Here is a 15,048-nt window from a genome sequence, read left to right on the forward strand (position 1 = left end):
ATTATGGTGTGTGCTGGTTTTCTCGCCTATAACGCCCCCGGTAGCTGCCATGAAGGTTTCAACAAGTGCTGGGTAGTTTTTGCTGGTCTTCTGTGCGTTGAACGCCTGCTCTGCCTGAGATGATATTGCCTGTGAGTGTTGCGGTGGCGTGTGTGGTGGCTCTGTCTGTGATGTTAGGGTCTGTGGGTGATGGGGTGACGATCGTGATTTTGGTGCGGCTATCACCCGATCTGGCAGTGTCGATGGGGATCTGTGGGTGCTGGGGTAATTTAGTCAGTCTCTATGTCACTTACACTACTCTTGGCGTCACGATATTTTTCTGGGAATTAAGGTGGCTTTGTTTGTTTAGTTGGCTGTGAAAACTCTGCTAAGACGCTCTTTGCATTTTATGGTAGTGTTGTTTTTTTTCTGTTGCATTAACGCCCACTCTGCCTATGCAGGTGCCACTTTCCCGGACGGACCCGGGATGCTGCCCAAGTTAGAGGCGGACTCGCTGGGACTCGCCCGAGGGGAGCTGCCTGGGGGGCGCCTGCCTGATAGCAACATGCAAGGTGAGTTTGCACCCACTACCACCAAACTCCAACACATTTCACTCAAGTCCACCCTGCCGCACAACTCCATCCCACAGACCAACTTTTAGCAAACATACACACATTTGCATATACCTCTCAAGTACACAAAATTCCATCACGCCTTCCTGGATCAGCCTACCCTCAGGTCAATAACATCACCCATGATCACCCAAATCCACCCCACAACTTCACACCAAAGAAGCTCAAACAACAACAATTAAAGTCAAACCAACTCCATCACTCACCTCTACACTGCAGCCCAACTCAAGTTCATGATCCAGCTTCACCCCACCACCAAACTCCACCCCATCAATCAACTTCACCAACCTCCACACCACAGAATTCCAACCTACTACAACCACAAATCCTTACCCTTCCACCAAACTCCATCCTACCACCAAACTCCATCCTAACACCAAACTCCACCCATCATTCAACTTCACCAAACTCTACACCACTGAAGTCCAACCTACTACAACCACCAGCCAGTACCTTACCATCCAACTCCAACCTACCACCAAACTCCATCCTAACACCAAACTCCACCCATCATTCAACTTCGCCAAACTCTACACCACTGAAGTCCAACCTACTACAACCACCAGGCCCTACCTTCCCATCCAATTCCAACCTACCACCAAACTCAATTCTAACTCCAAGCTCCACCCCATCTTCAACTTCACAAAACTCCACACCACTGAAGTCCAACCAACTACAACCACCAACCCCTAACTTACTGTCCAACTCCACCCTACCACCAAACTCCACCCTAACTCCTAACCCTAGCCCATTACCCAGCTTTACCCCACTACCTGTCTTCACCGAACGCTTAAGGCCATCCCAACCAAACACCACCCAAAGTAACACAACTTCACCTATCTGCACCCACCACCGAACTCAGACACATGTATCCTCATTAGTCAGCTGCTCCAGAGTCCATGGATCTCAAGTCACCTCCACCCAGATTCATGACGCCACCAAACTCGTGCAGCCACTTGGCTCCCCACTTCACTAGCAACCCCAGTTAGTCTCCAAGATCAGGATGGAGGTGGAGTTGATGCCACCTCCGAACAGCAGCCGCCCCCCCCAAGACCCCTGTTTTTAAAAATAAATGATGTAAAGTCCCATCGCCAGCTCTGAGAATGTCCTCGGCAAATGCGAAAGTGGGGGCACCATCCAAGAAACAAAAACGTGCATCTTTCAAAATATAATGCCCTCCCCGCAGCTGCCCGGGCATGTGGCCGGTGTTCATGTGCCTGGCGAGGGTAAATATTGAAAGACGATTGGCTAATCGGAATGTCTACCTCAACATACGCTTTTCTTAGTAGACAGCCAGTGTATTTTAGGGGAGTTTCTATTTGTTTTGTTCTGTATAAAATTGCAAACTAATCTAACAGGCGAAAACATATCTAGGCAGGGTTCTCGATTCCTGTCTTTGCTTTTTTTTATATAAAAAGACCCAAACATGTGTAATTAACCCAGTGGAGTCAGCTTTGATCTGGACAGGTGAAAACGGAAAAGGGACCCTCCCCAAATATCAGCTAATTTGAGCAACAGTCCCTCGTCACTGTGCAGCCCCCTCCCCCCCCCCCCCTATGTGCTCCCCCGAGTTGATGGCCTGATGGCTCAGCATTGATGGCTGTGTTGTCGTCTTGTTGAAAGTTCGCCACGCCTGCTTTTTAATAGCACCTTCCTGTTAAAACTCCTATCTGTCTGTCTATATCAGTATCTATCTATCTATCTATCTATCTATCTATCTATCTATCTATCTATCTATCTATCTATCTATCTATCTATCTATCTATCTATCTATCTATCTATCTATCTATCTATCTATCTATCTGTCTTTCAATCTCTCTACCTATCTATCTATTACACATTTATAAATTCAACTGTAGGACCTAGAAGTTTGTAGTTGCAAAGACTTTACTTTTCTCTGCAGTGCATGGGTAAGTTTTAATAGCTTAATCAATGTGTACATCATCTCTAAGTTAAAATACCCCGCGTGCCGCCCAATTGTATACTTTTTCTACTGAAAAAAAGGAGGTTATTTGGGGTGAAATGGTTTATTTTTCCATGGTGTGACATTACATTGTTTTGGTGAAATATGTATTGCCAGCACTGTGGGAAAGGAGTGAGGGATGTGATGCGACATATCCTGGCTGCAGGCCCACCAGTGCCTCGGTAGAGTTGCAAAGTTTGGGAAACGTGTCTGCTCGATGTTTGAAGACGTTGATTTGTTTGCAGACAGGCTGTGCTCCCCGCGGTCTGTGCTTCACTCAGTGTCTGAATATTACAGGTGTGTTCTGCTCTCCGGGCGGCAAGCGACGACGCCCCAAGACCTGCGACCCGCGCGACATCCTTCCACCTCTGTGCTTGGGGGGAGGTTTAAAAGCAGATTGGTTGTGTTGATGTGGGGATGCCCACATGGGGATCCCCCCGCATTCGCAGACCTCTGTGGGCTGTGGGGTGAACCGCGCTGACTTTCTCAATAGCCCGCCGGTCGGTGTCTGATTTTGGAGCGTTTTAGTAGCTCTAACTCTTGGGGTCGGATTCGCACGTCTGCGAGCCCAGCCGTGCGTGTGCACAGCTCCACGGCGGGTGGCGTGGGAAACCTAAACCGATCACCTCGCCCCCCTCCCCTTTATGTCTTATATTTGAAGGGCGTTAAGTACTTTAGACATTTGGGGGTGCACCCGTGCAACACGGCGTGGCCGGCAGCGCGGCTCCACGGTAGTTGTTATGGAGTGCCAAGGGGGGCGACTCTGGGTCCCGCACAGCCGGTGACTTCCACGAACCCACTTTTTATTCACTCTTAATATAACTGCCACATCTCACGTTTCCATTCCAACCAAGAGCCTCAGCGCGGGAGAGAGCCGAGGCCGCGTTCACTTTGGCTGCGCGGTGTGGGTTGAGGTCGCCGGTCTACGAAGCCACCCGACTTAAAATTAGCCGAGCCCGCGAAATCTCATTTACTTCGTGTTGCGTGCGCGTGCGCCTTCAGATATGTGTCTGCGACTGCGTGTGAACATTTCAAGAAATTATTATCTTGTGCCGGAGAGCCCGTTTATTTATTGTATGTGTGTGATTAAACATTTGCGTTTGAACATCAGTTTATGTATACCGTGCGTTGCACTGTTTCGGTGAGAGTACGCTTATAAATATATCCATGTGTGTGAGTATTGTATGCTTCAGAGTGCATTCCTACGCAGACGTGTATACGTATAAAATATGTGTATATATATATATATATATATATATATATATATATATATATATATATATCAGACGCATCTGTAAGAGTTTATGTACGTGTGACTAAATATGCGTACAACCATATATGCATATGTGCGTGTTATATCCGTGTGTATGGTAATATCTATATATTTACAGGTGTTTTGTGAGTGTGAGAAAGGGGAAGGGAGCATTTATGTGCATAGATATACACACGGGTATATATATATATGCGTGTGTGTACAGACACATATATATCTATCTATTATGTGTATGCTTGTGATATGGGTGTTATGTATATGTGCGTCAACTGCGTTCTGACAAATGATTGAATCGCATTTAGATAATGATATCGCTGCGCTCAAATGTCTCTCCGCTCCTGTGTGTGGTCGGCGTTGGTCCACAGAGCGGTGCCGTCGCATTCAAAGAGCGCTGATGTAAAACCAGATGTCAGCGCCTCCTCGGCCCCTGCTAGGCACCTCGGCCAACCCTACAGAGACCGACACGACATTGAAAGCTGCCTGCTCCACCGCACACACAATCTAACAGCTCTTTCTGGATTGACTAACTCTGGGCGCTTCTGTTGTGCTTAAAATAATGTTACTTTCCACCCCCTCCAGTTTGGTATTAGGGTGGAGTTGGATGGCAGGGTAGGTAGGGGATGGTGGTTGTAGTAGGTTTTCCATTCGGTGAAGTTCGAACAGCATGATGGGTGGGTGGGGGGGGGGGGGGCTGCACGCAGTCAAGCTGACCAGTGTGCTGGTCGGTAAGTCTGCTGGTTTAACCAAATTGTGTGATCTTGGGCACACTGTACATAGCCCCTTTAACCGACAGTGCGGTCTTTGGGACGCTTAGAGGCATACACACTTGATCATTAAATTAACTATGAGGCCGATCCGTCGGTGTCTCCACTACTGTATTGTTTAAAAACGTTCACACTTTTTATTGACATGTAAGCAGATCACACAAGTTACTGTTTATGCGCCAGAACGCAGGCTGGTTCGTAGCAGTAACATCCACACTGTTGCGTGACTCAAGGTCTGTGTAACCCCGCCATCTGCCAGTCCCTGCAGGTCCGCTCACCCATCCTAGCGCTGGTTCGCAGGCCTCTGGAGCCCGCATTAGGGAACCAACCTGTCCGGCTCTTTGCGAGTTAACTTGCATCCTTGTATCCACTGACCTCGCTCTGAGGGCTTAATAGCCAAATTGAGGACGTGGCGTAAGGGTCAGAGTTGTCAACTTTGCAACTTGGGAACCAGGTTCGAGTCTTGGTGTCAGCTCAGCATCTTGTGATTCTGGGCAAATCACTTGATCTCCTCCGGCCTACCATAAATGAACGTGTCCTTGTGTAATGCAACTGGTGCTCATGTTAAGCGCTCCATTACCTGCGGGTCGAGTTCGCGCTAAACGAAACGGCAAAGCAAACAACAACAACAAATGAACACACGAAATTAGGTATACAACTGCCACGATTCCACACCCACCAGCCCTGTTGATGTCTTTGTTTCTGAGGATGTCCAACATTTGAGTGGCGAATGGGAACTAACAATCCAGGAGACTTGCGTGGGAATTCTTGGCGTCTCCACTTGATCCAATAGCGAGATCCTAGTCAGTTCACTTGCTAAATCCACTCTCTGTAAAAAGGCGATTTACCTACTGACAATTAATTCAAGGTTTGCTCTGTGTCAGACTTAGACACATTATTAACACACACATTAATTCACTAATTCATCCATCTTGGTTGAGTTGTGTCAAATGAGGCGACGGAGGCATGGGGTTTCACACCGGTTTCGAAGGGGTCCGGGGTGGGTGAGGGGGTGTCGGGATTTGAACCCAGGGCTGTTGGTCTGATGGTTACTCTTCGAATCTTTAAATCTACACTTATGTTCCAAGTGTGTATTGCGTTCATACTATCTGAGCAGCTGCACAGTAACTTCGAACTGCATATAAGGGGCACGCACGAGAATTGACGTGACGTGGCCGTTACTGTGAGCGTCTGACTCCCAAAGTGGTCATTTCCCAGCCGGCAGATATTGCAAAAGCACAAGGAGAGATATTGGGTGCTGTGGTGTTTGACCTGTGCTGAAATGCGCGGCACTGGAAGGCATTTCCTTTACACATACCAGCGCTGGCTAATAGCTGTGTGATCTTGGTCTACGCTCTGTGATTGGAGCCCAGTATTTGATGCTCACCCCGGCAGAGGCCTGGCACTCACCCCCTCCGCCCCCCCTCCCCCGCCCTTGTCCCGGCTGGCACAGGTGGGGTCAAGGGTCTCTTTGGGATCGATAAGAGATTGGATCCGATAGCTAAGGGGGAGTTCAGATCGGGAGTGATAGATTTGGAAATGGTGGGGATTGTTTCGGAATAAGACGAGGCCTGTCTCGGAGTAGGAAGGGGCTGATTCTCGTGGTTCTCACCCTCGCATCGGGCGCCCACAGGCGCGGAAGCCAAGGCTCGCCCTACTCATCCCCGGCGCGTGCTACGCATGTGCTCTCGTGCCATCTTTGAGTGATCCTCGTCCCCGCGGCAGCCCCATCCCTATTTGAACCCGAGACTGCTCGGCGCTCCCTCTGAAGGGCAGTCCCAGGACCGCAGGGAGTGTGTGCTTTGCCCGTTCTCTCCACTCTGACGGATCGATGGTCTGAGAGCGGTCCTGATTCTGGTGCAGGGGTCCCCAGGGCTCGCGGGGGAGAGTCGCGGGCCCGGTGCTCTCAGTCTTACTCTCTAGACCCTTGCTGAGGACCACACTGCATCTGTGCAGGGCTGCTGGGCATATGAAACACTACAGCGCCTGCTGCCGGGGTAAGTCACTTTATGCCTCCATTCGTTCAGGGGCTCTCATTGCAGACTATGTATAGCGGGACAATGCCGATTTACCATACATACATATATGAATCCTGCCGCAACGTGTATTAATATATACCTTTATATCAACCTGTACGCCTACCGGTCAACCACCATCTTTCTGTCTAACGCTCTATTATTTTATTTACCTATCTGTATGCATTTCAATGAAAACTTTGGCTATTCATCTGTCCGTCCCCTCGTCTGTCCGTCCACCAGTTAGTCAGTCAGTGTGTCTGACTCCCTTACTTAGGATCACCCTCGGATCGCTCTATCTATCTATCTATCTATCTATCTATCTATCTATCTATCTATCTATCTATCTATCTATCTATCTATCTATCTATCTATCTATCTATCTATCTATCTATCTATCTATCTATCTATCTATGCATTGACAGTTCGAACTATCTGCTTATCACTCTGTACTCTTATTTGTGTGAAGGTGTGTATATACCTAATGCTTGTGCATATGCGCATGTTTATGTTTATATAAAAGTATATGATTCCATATATTTCAATTGGCTTTATTGATTTATCACCACACCTAAAAATGGATGCACACATACATATTGAATAAATGATATACCTTTATATTTTTACGTGTATTTATACATCCATATATTATTTCCTTAACATCTGTACTGAGAGTATGGAATTTGTATTTGATTGTGTAACTTTTACATTTTCCTACCTTTTTGTATATGTTTTGCCCACGATTCTGTTTCAAGAGAAATGTCTACTGGCTGGCGAGAGGGGGTTATGACATACCATACGTCATATATAATAAACATGCCTATTATTGAGCATTCTAAAGCAGAGGCAGCAACAATTAAATGCCATATGTTGACTGATAAGTATCACTGGTTGGAGTAGTTTAGTCCAAAATGGACTTGAGCGCTTTAACAAAAACAATTCGGATCGTAGCATAAATATTGTCCGAAAAAACATAGAGGCATAGTTAAAAGGCCCTATCGACACCGATCCAGGCTTCGTCTTAAGCTACCTAAAGTGGCTTAACGCTGCCTTGTAAATAAGGCATTCTTTCTCGCTATACTTAGCGTGAAAGGGGTGGGCAATGGGTGTTGCGGTGGGCGTTCCGCTGCAACACCCATTGATTTTGACACTGCCCCATATTTTAGGGTGACCAGGTGTCCTGGATTGGCCAGGACGGTCCCGGTTTTTCACCAGTTAGCAGTTGTTTCAAGAAAGCAAACTAATTAACAGGCAAGCTACTGGGTTTAAAAATGTCATTTTATTTATGTTCCTACTGCCTGTTCTGTAATTCTCTGCTGAGTAACGCTGACATTCCTTGCGCTCGCTTGAAGTACAATGGTAGTCCTTCCTCTATTTTTGTGAAATGTCCCGGTTTTTGGCTTTATAGTTCTGGTCGCCCCACCATATTTACAAGGGTGGCGTAAATATGAGGCAGCGCCAACATTAAGACCAGGGAAACCCTGTTCTTAACAGGGCGCAAAAAGGAGAAATGCATTTTATTCTCCTAGTTTTTTCTGTTTTTATGTGTGCTGCATGGTGCAGCACACATAAAAACAGCAAAACACCATGCATGATTGATTGTTTATGCGCAGGAAGGTGTCCCTTTGTGCACATAAACAATCATTCCCCACAAAGTAGGCACCATTGCCCTACGTTGCAAGGTGCAAGGGTGCCTGCGTTGGCGCTAGTCAGCTAAATTTAGCGCCAGCCCAGGGGGAAACGCAGGGCTGCACCGTATTGTTGTTGGAATTAATAATAGAATATCTAGACCCAAATGGATTAACATTGTTGTAATATTTGGGCCGTAAAATGTATGTCTGACAACATTTTATATCTCTATGCTGGCGTACAACCTTCTAAAACTGCAACAGCTCCAAGTTCGAGAAGCAGCTTAGAATCAGACTTTTGAAACTTCGAATTATTCAGAACCATGCCACAGCAAAACCCTGAACTGCAGAAAGAGCGGTATCAGTAAAGTGCCATTTCACGGGACGATATGAGTGTGCTCTGATCTCTGAATTCAATGTTCTGTATCTCAAAGTGCAGGGACTTTCAATAGTCACTTTCCGTTTGGCCACCATCGAAAAATTTTGACACGTCTCTGAAGGCCGACAGAACTGTCGCCACAAGTTCTTCACCCTTAGCCATGAAGTTCTAAATTATCATTTGAAAAGCACACTTTTCGCCAGGATTTACCACATCTTGGTTAAAAAAAGAATTGAAATTTGATTGTTCACTTTTTTTTGTTTTCATGAATCAGTAAAAAGTTAGTTTAATATTGCACGAAAGTTATGACACCATTTTATTTTTAACAAAATATTTCAAGTATATTTACTGTAATGAGACTGTGGTTTGGGGGCATCATCCCCATTGGGGATATTATTACACAAGGTAGAAAATAGCATATTAAAAAATTACCCCCATACTAACCGAATATACCATGTCTGGGATTGGCTTTAGGTTGTTTCTGCACACATGTTTTGCTTAAGTAGTAAAGTTGCCCTTTATTTTTATGTGTGAAATCTATTACAAAGAGTCATGGAGGCCCTTCAAATGAACCCCTTTGGGTAGTTATATGTGCACACCATCTCATATTCATAAAAATTATATTTGATAACTTATATTTTAACATTCTCCATTGGGAAAATGGCCTTCCTACTATAGTGGCCTGTGTGAGTGTTCATGTACAGATATTTACATAGGTACTCAGACCAACAAAAGTATATGAAATCGCAAGTCCGTAAAATCAAGGAGTTGTAACAATGGTTTACCTTTAACATGACAACTTTCCAGCTACGTCAACAGAAGAAAACACTTTTTACAAAAAATTATTGCCATCCTCTCTAAGCACCCCCAAACCCTTCCCATTACCTATCCTTGCCCACAGCTGGACAGAGTAAAATAAAAAAAGGGAAACTTTGTGGCCCTGAATCACACACATTAGGCCAACAGGCTACTAAAACATCATCTGTTTAAAATCTTACTGCACCTGAATTTGAAATCTTGAACACTTTTAAAGAAAAACAGTTTATTTACAATCTGGGACAGCTGCATAAAAAAAGTCAAGTTGCTTTATTTTGTCTGCAAGTACTCATAAAATTGTGATGTGTGACTGTAATTTATGTAACTGGCTTTGGTTAACCAGTATTTGTGAATTGAACAGAGTTAGAAAATGTCCCCATTTGCATCACTGGCCTCTTCACTAGGGAATTAAGCGCAAGCATGTTTTCTTTCTTGCAGTGTCTCAGTATAAAATGGTGAGTTACTCCTACGATGAAGATCTGGAAGAACTCTGCCCCGTTTGTGGCGACAAGGTGTCTGGCTATCACTATGGGCTCCTGACTTGTGAAAGCTGCAAGGTAGGGTATCGGAACTTCCATCTATATACATTTTGCACAGTCAAAAAAAATTGAAAACGTGGTTTGAGTTTTGGCCTGTCTTCAAGCTAACATTTGTGGTATTAGCATAAAAAATGTGCTGTAAAGGGTTTGATTGGCTGAGCAAGAGAGGGGATCATGGTTGGGAATGGGAAGTGCAAAGTGAAACTAAATGGGATTGTATCTCAAATTCAGGTCCAAACTAGTAATGTTGATGTTTATTTTTCATACCCTACCAATATAAGACATTACAGTGATTTTGATTGCATTAATTTTAATATTCAGACTGTGGGATTTTCCTTCAGTGGCAGATCCCCAAGTTTGATTTTCCTATCTTTGATTAAGACGAGAACACCTTGTTTAGGGAATTTCGACAAAGCATTAGGGGTTATCATTCTAAGGTAAAGAGGCTGCTTCTTTAATATTGGAAGGGCGGCATTTTCTTAACTAATTTCAACGTCTTTTCAAGATGGTTTTGGGATTTCTAAGTCAGTGGTTTATATGGTTTTAATTTGCTTTCAAAAACTTATTATTGACTGTACATGATTTTAAGGGAGAATGATTTAACATTATTCATCGTAAGATATAGTTAGGCATTTGATTGCTGAGTGGAGTTAAAAATGAAAAATATTATTGAGGTTTATGTAGGTCCATGCATATATATTTTCAATGTCTGCATAAATATTGGCATTAGAATACTTCTTTATGAAGCATCTTTTACGGTCAGACTCTCAAATCCTTGTGAGGCACGATGGGCAAAAGAAGGGGCGTAACGCGAACACAATATCAGGACAGAGGGCTAGTGTCTTCAAAACATTACGTTGCCTTTGAGGTACCCAAACCCACCCCACGTGTAGCAAGGGGCACTGTCACCATGTGTCAATCCACAGGGTAGGCCGTGCATTTTTCAACTTTTTAGTTATCAACAGTTGACTTTTGATGTTGTTGTAAGATTGGTTGTTGGACAAGGAGGCATTCTGGGATATCACAAGCAGTCATTGCAATGAAATAGGGCACAAAGTCTCCTTATCAGATGCTATAAGGAAGTTATTTATCAGTTAGTCAACACATTGAGAAAAAAACTCAACAGCGGCATTAATGCTACTCTTGTAAGATTGTCTCAATGCTGATTTGAAAGGTCATTGACCGACTTGATTGTTGTGGCGGCTTCTCACGCATTCTTCTTCCTTATTGTAATGGTACACTTAAAATTCAAGTGTGCTTGTGGTGCCAGAAAAACCCAAGAGGTTTATGGTGGACTTCCTCTTAAGAAGGATCCGCTTATTTCCTCAATTTAAGAATGGACATTTAAAGGTTTTCTCTGTCATAGCCAGTCGTGTAAGTGAAAAGCGTCAGAATAATCAATTTTATCGAGGTTTTCTGAAGTGCCGGCCAGGTCCCATGAGATTCCAGAACACTACTGTATAACATACAAAGCATCTACTGTGTTGATTGTTAGCGTACATTTTATAATTTTCACAGTAAAATAAAATAAATATACTTCTTGATTGGGTCAGAATTCTACATGTGAAAGCTTTAACACTTTAACATACAGTATCATGTCGGCCGTTGGAAAGGAAGAACACCTACTAGTTTTATGAATTGTTTAAAAATCCTTTGCATTTATGCATCCTGTAGGACTGGGCATTTAAACCTCTGTTGCATTTGTTAATAAATGTGATCATCTGGGATCCTCCTTAAATAGTTCATTTTGAAGCGTCTGTGGGCATGGACAGCACATATACACGCCCCAAACACATCCCTAAAATGACCTTGCTAACTGCACGAGTTAGTCACAGATTTATGATTGACAGAGTGTAGAGAAATGCAGTAGAGTTTACTGTATTACAATGCAGGTGTCTCATGTGGCCTTAGCTTACACATTGTTGACAAAAGGACACGTGCTTGACCGTTGGGCTGCTAAGTCTTTGTTTGTTGTGTAGTAAAATACTCTTACATGGAAACCTGATGAATAATTAATGTGCAACATTTATAAGGCTGTTACTCCAGGGATGATTGTTAGCAATTCAGAACAATAATGAAACAAGCATTGGCAATGCCAATAGGTCTCGCCTTATAGAACTTTTGGCTATGCCAGTGCTTTTTGCAAATGCTGCGCATTATTGGCAAAAAAAGAAAGTAAAAATAAAATGGGCACAATGATGTAGCCGGTGTTTCAGACCACATCATTCTGTAGACGCGTGCATGCGTTATGAGGGATGCACATGCGTACATCGCCTTGCATGGACGTGCAAACAGAGTGACACAGATGCTATTTATTATTTTTTTATTTACAGATCTAAGAAAATGAACTCCACTTAGATGAGTAAATATAAAAAAAATGATATCTAAGTGAGCACATTTCTTTTTTGTGTAGCAGCACCCCCAACAGCAAATAGAAACTGCCGGGAACTCCCAAAAATTGTGGTTGAAAACATGTAAATGTCCACAAGAGGTGGCCGAGCGGCGAAGGAGGGCTGGGAGAAGCTAAGGGGGATGTGCATTACATCAAGTCTATGTAAAAAATCATGGGCACCCTGCAATCCAAACAATTAACTAGAGTCCCGACCAAACGAACCAACCTCTGGTTCAATTGTAACCTAACAAGGAACTCCTCAGACTCACAGAAAGAGCATGGTGACATACCCCCTTGCTCTCCAACCTCAAATCGCTATGTCAGAGGCGAAGTGCCTATAATAGGCACACCAGGAACTCCAAAGCATAATTCTTCCAAAATCAACTAGACACAGCAAAAAATCAACCCAAAAAAGTGTTCAAAATTATCAAACACCAGTCAAACTGCAAAAGCGACCCCTCTTCCTCTGACAATAAAAGATTACCTAACTGCGGGACCATCACCTCCTTCTTTGCTGAGAAGGCTAGTCTTATCATCAGCGATAACCAGAATGCCAAAGGAGCTCCTACGATCCGAATCATCCCCAAACCCCACACCCCCATTATCAAGAAAGATTCCAGAGTTACACTCCAAGCCCACCCAAAAATAATGTCACCTGGTCTAGTTTTAATATCTTCAACAAAAAAGACATCATAAAGCTAGTGACCTCTTTGAAATACTCCAGCCACTTCAATGAGTCCATTCCCTCGAAATTCCTCAACAAATCCATCCACCTCCTACTCCCATTATGGACCACGTCATCAATGCCGCACTCACCAAAGGCTCCCTACCAGAGTGCCTTAAAAGTGACCAGGTTACTCCTATTCTAGAAAAATCCAACTCCGACCAGTCTGACCCCAACAATAAATGCCCTATTTCCAACATTCCTTCCTTAATCAAACTCCAATCACAATTATATTGAGCAATTCCAACTCCTCGACCGATGTCAATCTGGTTTCCTTCCGGGTAATAGCACTGAAACTCCCCTGGTCCACATTGTCAATCATGCCCTTCAATCACTGGACCAGAACAAATCTTTCCTACTTGACCTGTCAGCGGTATTTGACACTGTTAACCATAACACCCTTTTGAACCTTCTACAACATAGACTGGGTCTTTCACGTACCGTGCTAAAATTGTTCTCCTCTTTCCTTTATAACAGATCTCAGTGCATCCAAATCAACCACGCACTCTCCTATTTATCAGCAGTGCCACTGGGTGTTCCCCAAGGGTCTACTCTCTCAGCGACTCAGTTTAACCTATACATGGAGCCCCTAATGAAAATCCTTAAACTCAACCACATTTCGTGGATGACACACAACTCTATATGAAAATCTTCTCTCCCATCAATATCATCAACACCACCCTGACAAAAAAGCAACACTGACTGACTCATAACCACCTCAAACTCAACGTTCTCAAAACAGAATTCTTACTGATCTCCCCACCCACCATCGCTCCCTGTATCAAAGACTGGCTCCCACATCTTACTGCCTTGAAATGTACCCCACACATCGCTGACTCTGCTAAATAGCTAGGTGTAACTTTGGACACAGCCCTCTCCATGAAAAAACACATCAGTGCTGCCATCAGAGAAGTCAACCATCAACTATATATTCTAGGGAAACTAAAACCCTCCCTCCCTTGTCAGACCTCAAAATAGCGATTCAAGCTCTTGTATTACGGAAATTAGATTACATTAGTGCAACCCTGGTGGGCCTACCGAAAATCTCAATGGCACTGTCAAAGCTACACTAAATGCAGCAGCCAAGCTTCTCACTGAATCAAAAAAAATGATTATATCACCCCTGATCTCCAATCACTGGAATGGCTATAGTTTTAATCTAGGATCCACCCTAAAATTGCATGTATGACCCATAAAGCGTTGCACCACAATACTCCCTCCTGTCTGACCCAGAATCGGACACTGTAGGGTGGAAACAGACCTTCCAGAAGCACAAGCTCCTTACAATTCAAGCCACAACAATTCAAGAAAAAGAAGACCTGCAACAGATCCTTCTCCAGAATTTCCCCCAAAATCTGGAACCCTCTCCCTTCCGACATCAAAAGAAACCCATCTACATTACTCTTCAAGAATGAAGTAAAAAGTTTACTTTCCAACAAATTCCTCTCACTATGATTTCTTAGCTCCGTCACCTAAGGAGCAGCTCCTGCCTGTCTTTGACGTTGACCGTACAGACATCATTACTCATTCCTTCAAGTTCCAGCACTACTCTCTCTCCTAAACCTCACAAACATATACACACCATTCTGTTACCTATCGTTCTTTGAGTGACCGAATAATATGTGTGGTTCTTTTTGTTCTGATCTCCACTCTTACCATTTATGTTTGTAAGTTATTGTGATGATTGGTCTTCATGCTCTACAACATGTTTTGTACATTGCCATCGTTTGTCTCACATTCTCCTTTGGCCTTTTTTGTATAGCGCTTTGTCACCCAATAGGGTCTTGCTTGTCAGTTTAGCCCAACCAAGTATCATGTCCGACCTTTTGTTCCCATCCCATCCCCTCCCTTACCATTTACATTTTCAATTATTGTTGCTCTTGCCTTATACCATTTTTGTACATTACCACAATTTGTATTTTAATTTCCTCTGTTTCTTCTTAT

General features: G+C 43.9%; 1 protein-coding gene across 5 annotated transcripts in view; it reads left to right on the forward strand.

The window, feature by feature from the left end:
- The window catches only part of NR5A2 (nuclear receptor subfamily 5 group A member 2), a 325,502-nt gene that overhangs the window by 97,779 nt on the left and 212,675 nt on the right, over window positions 1-15,048 (forward strand). For all 5 annotated transcript variants that reach the window (XM_085601455.1, XM_085601457.1, XM_085601456.1 and 2 more), the window contains 2 exons: window positions 441-551; window positions 9,888-10,006. In XM_085601455.1, coding sequence (XP_085457581.1) covers window positions 441-551; window positions 9,888-10,006 — 230 coding nt within the window. The remainder of the gene's footprint in view (window positions 1-440; window positions 552-9,887; window positions 10,007-15,048) is intronic.

The sequence above is a fragment of the Triturus cristatus genome, chromosome 4_2 (genome assembly GCF_964204655.1).
Source record: "Triturus cristatus chromosome 4_2, aTriCri1.1, whole genome shotgun sequence".
Lineage (NCBI taxonomy): Eukaryota > Metazoa > Chordata > Amphibia > Caudata > Salamandridae > Triturus > Triturus cristatus.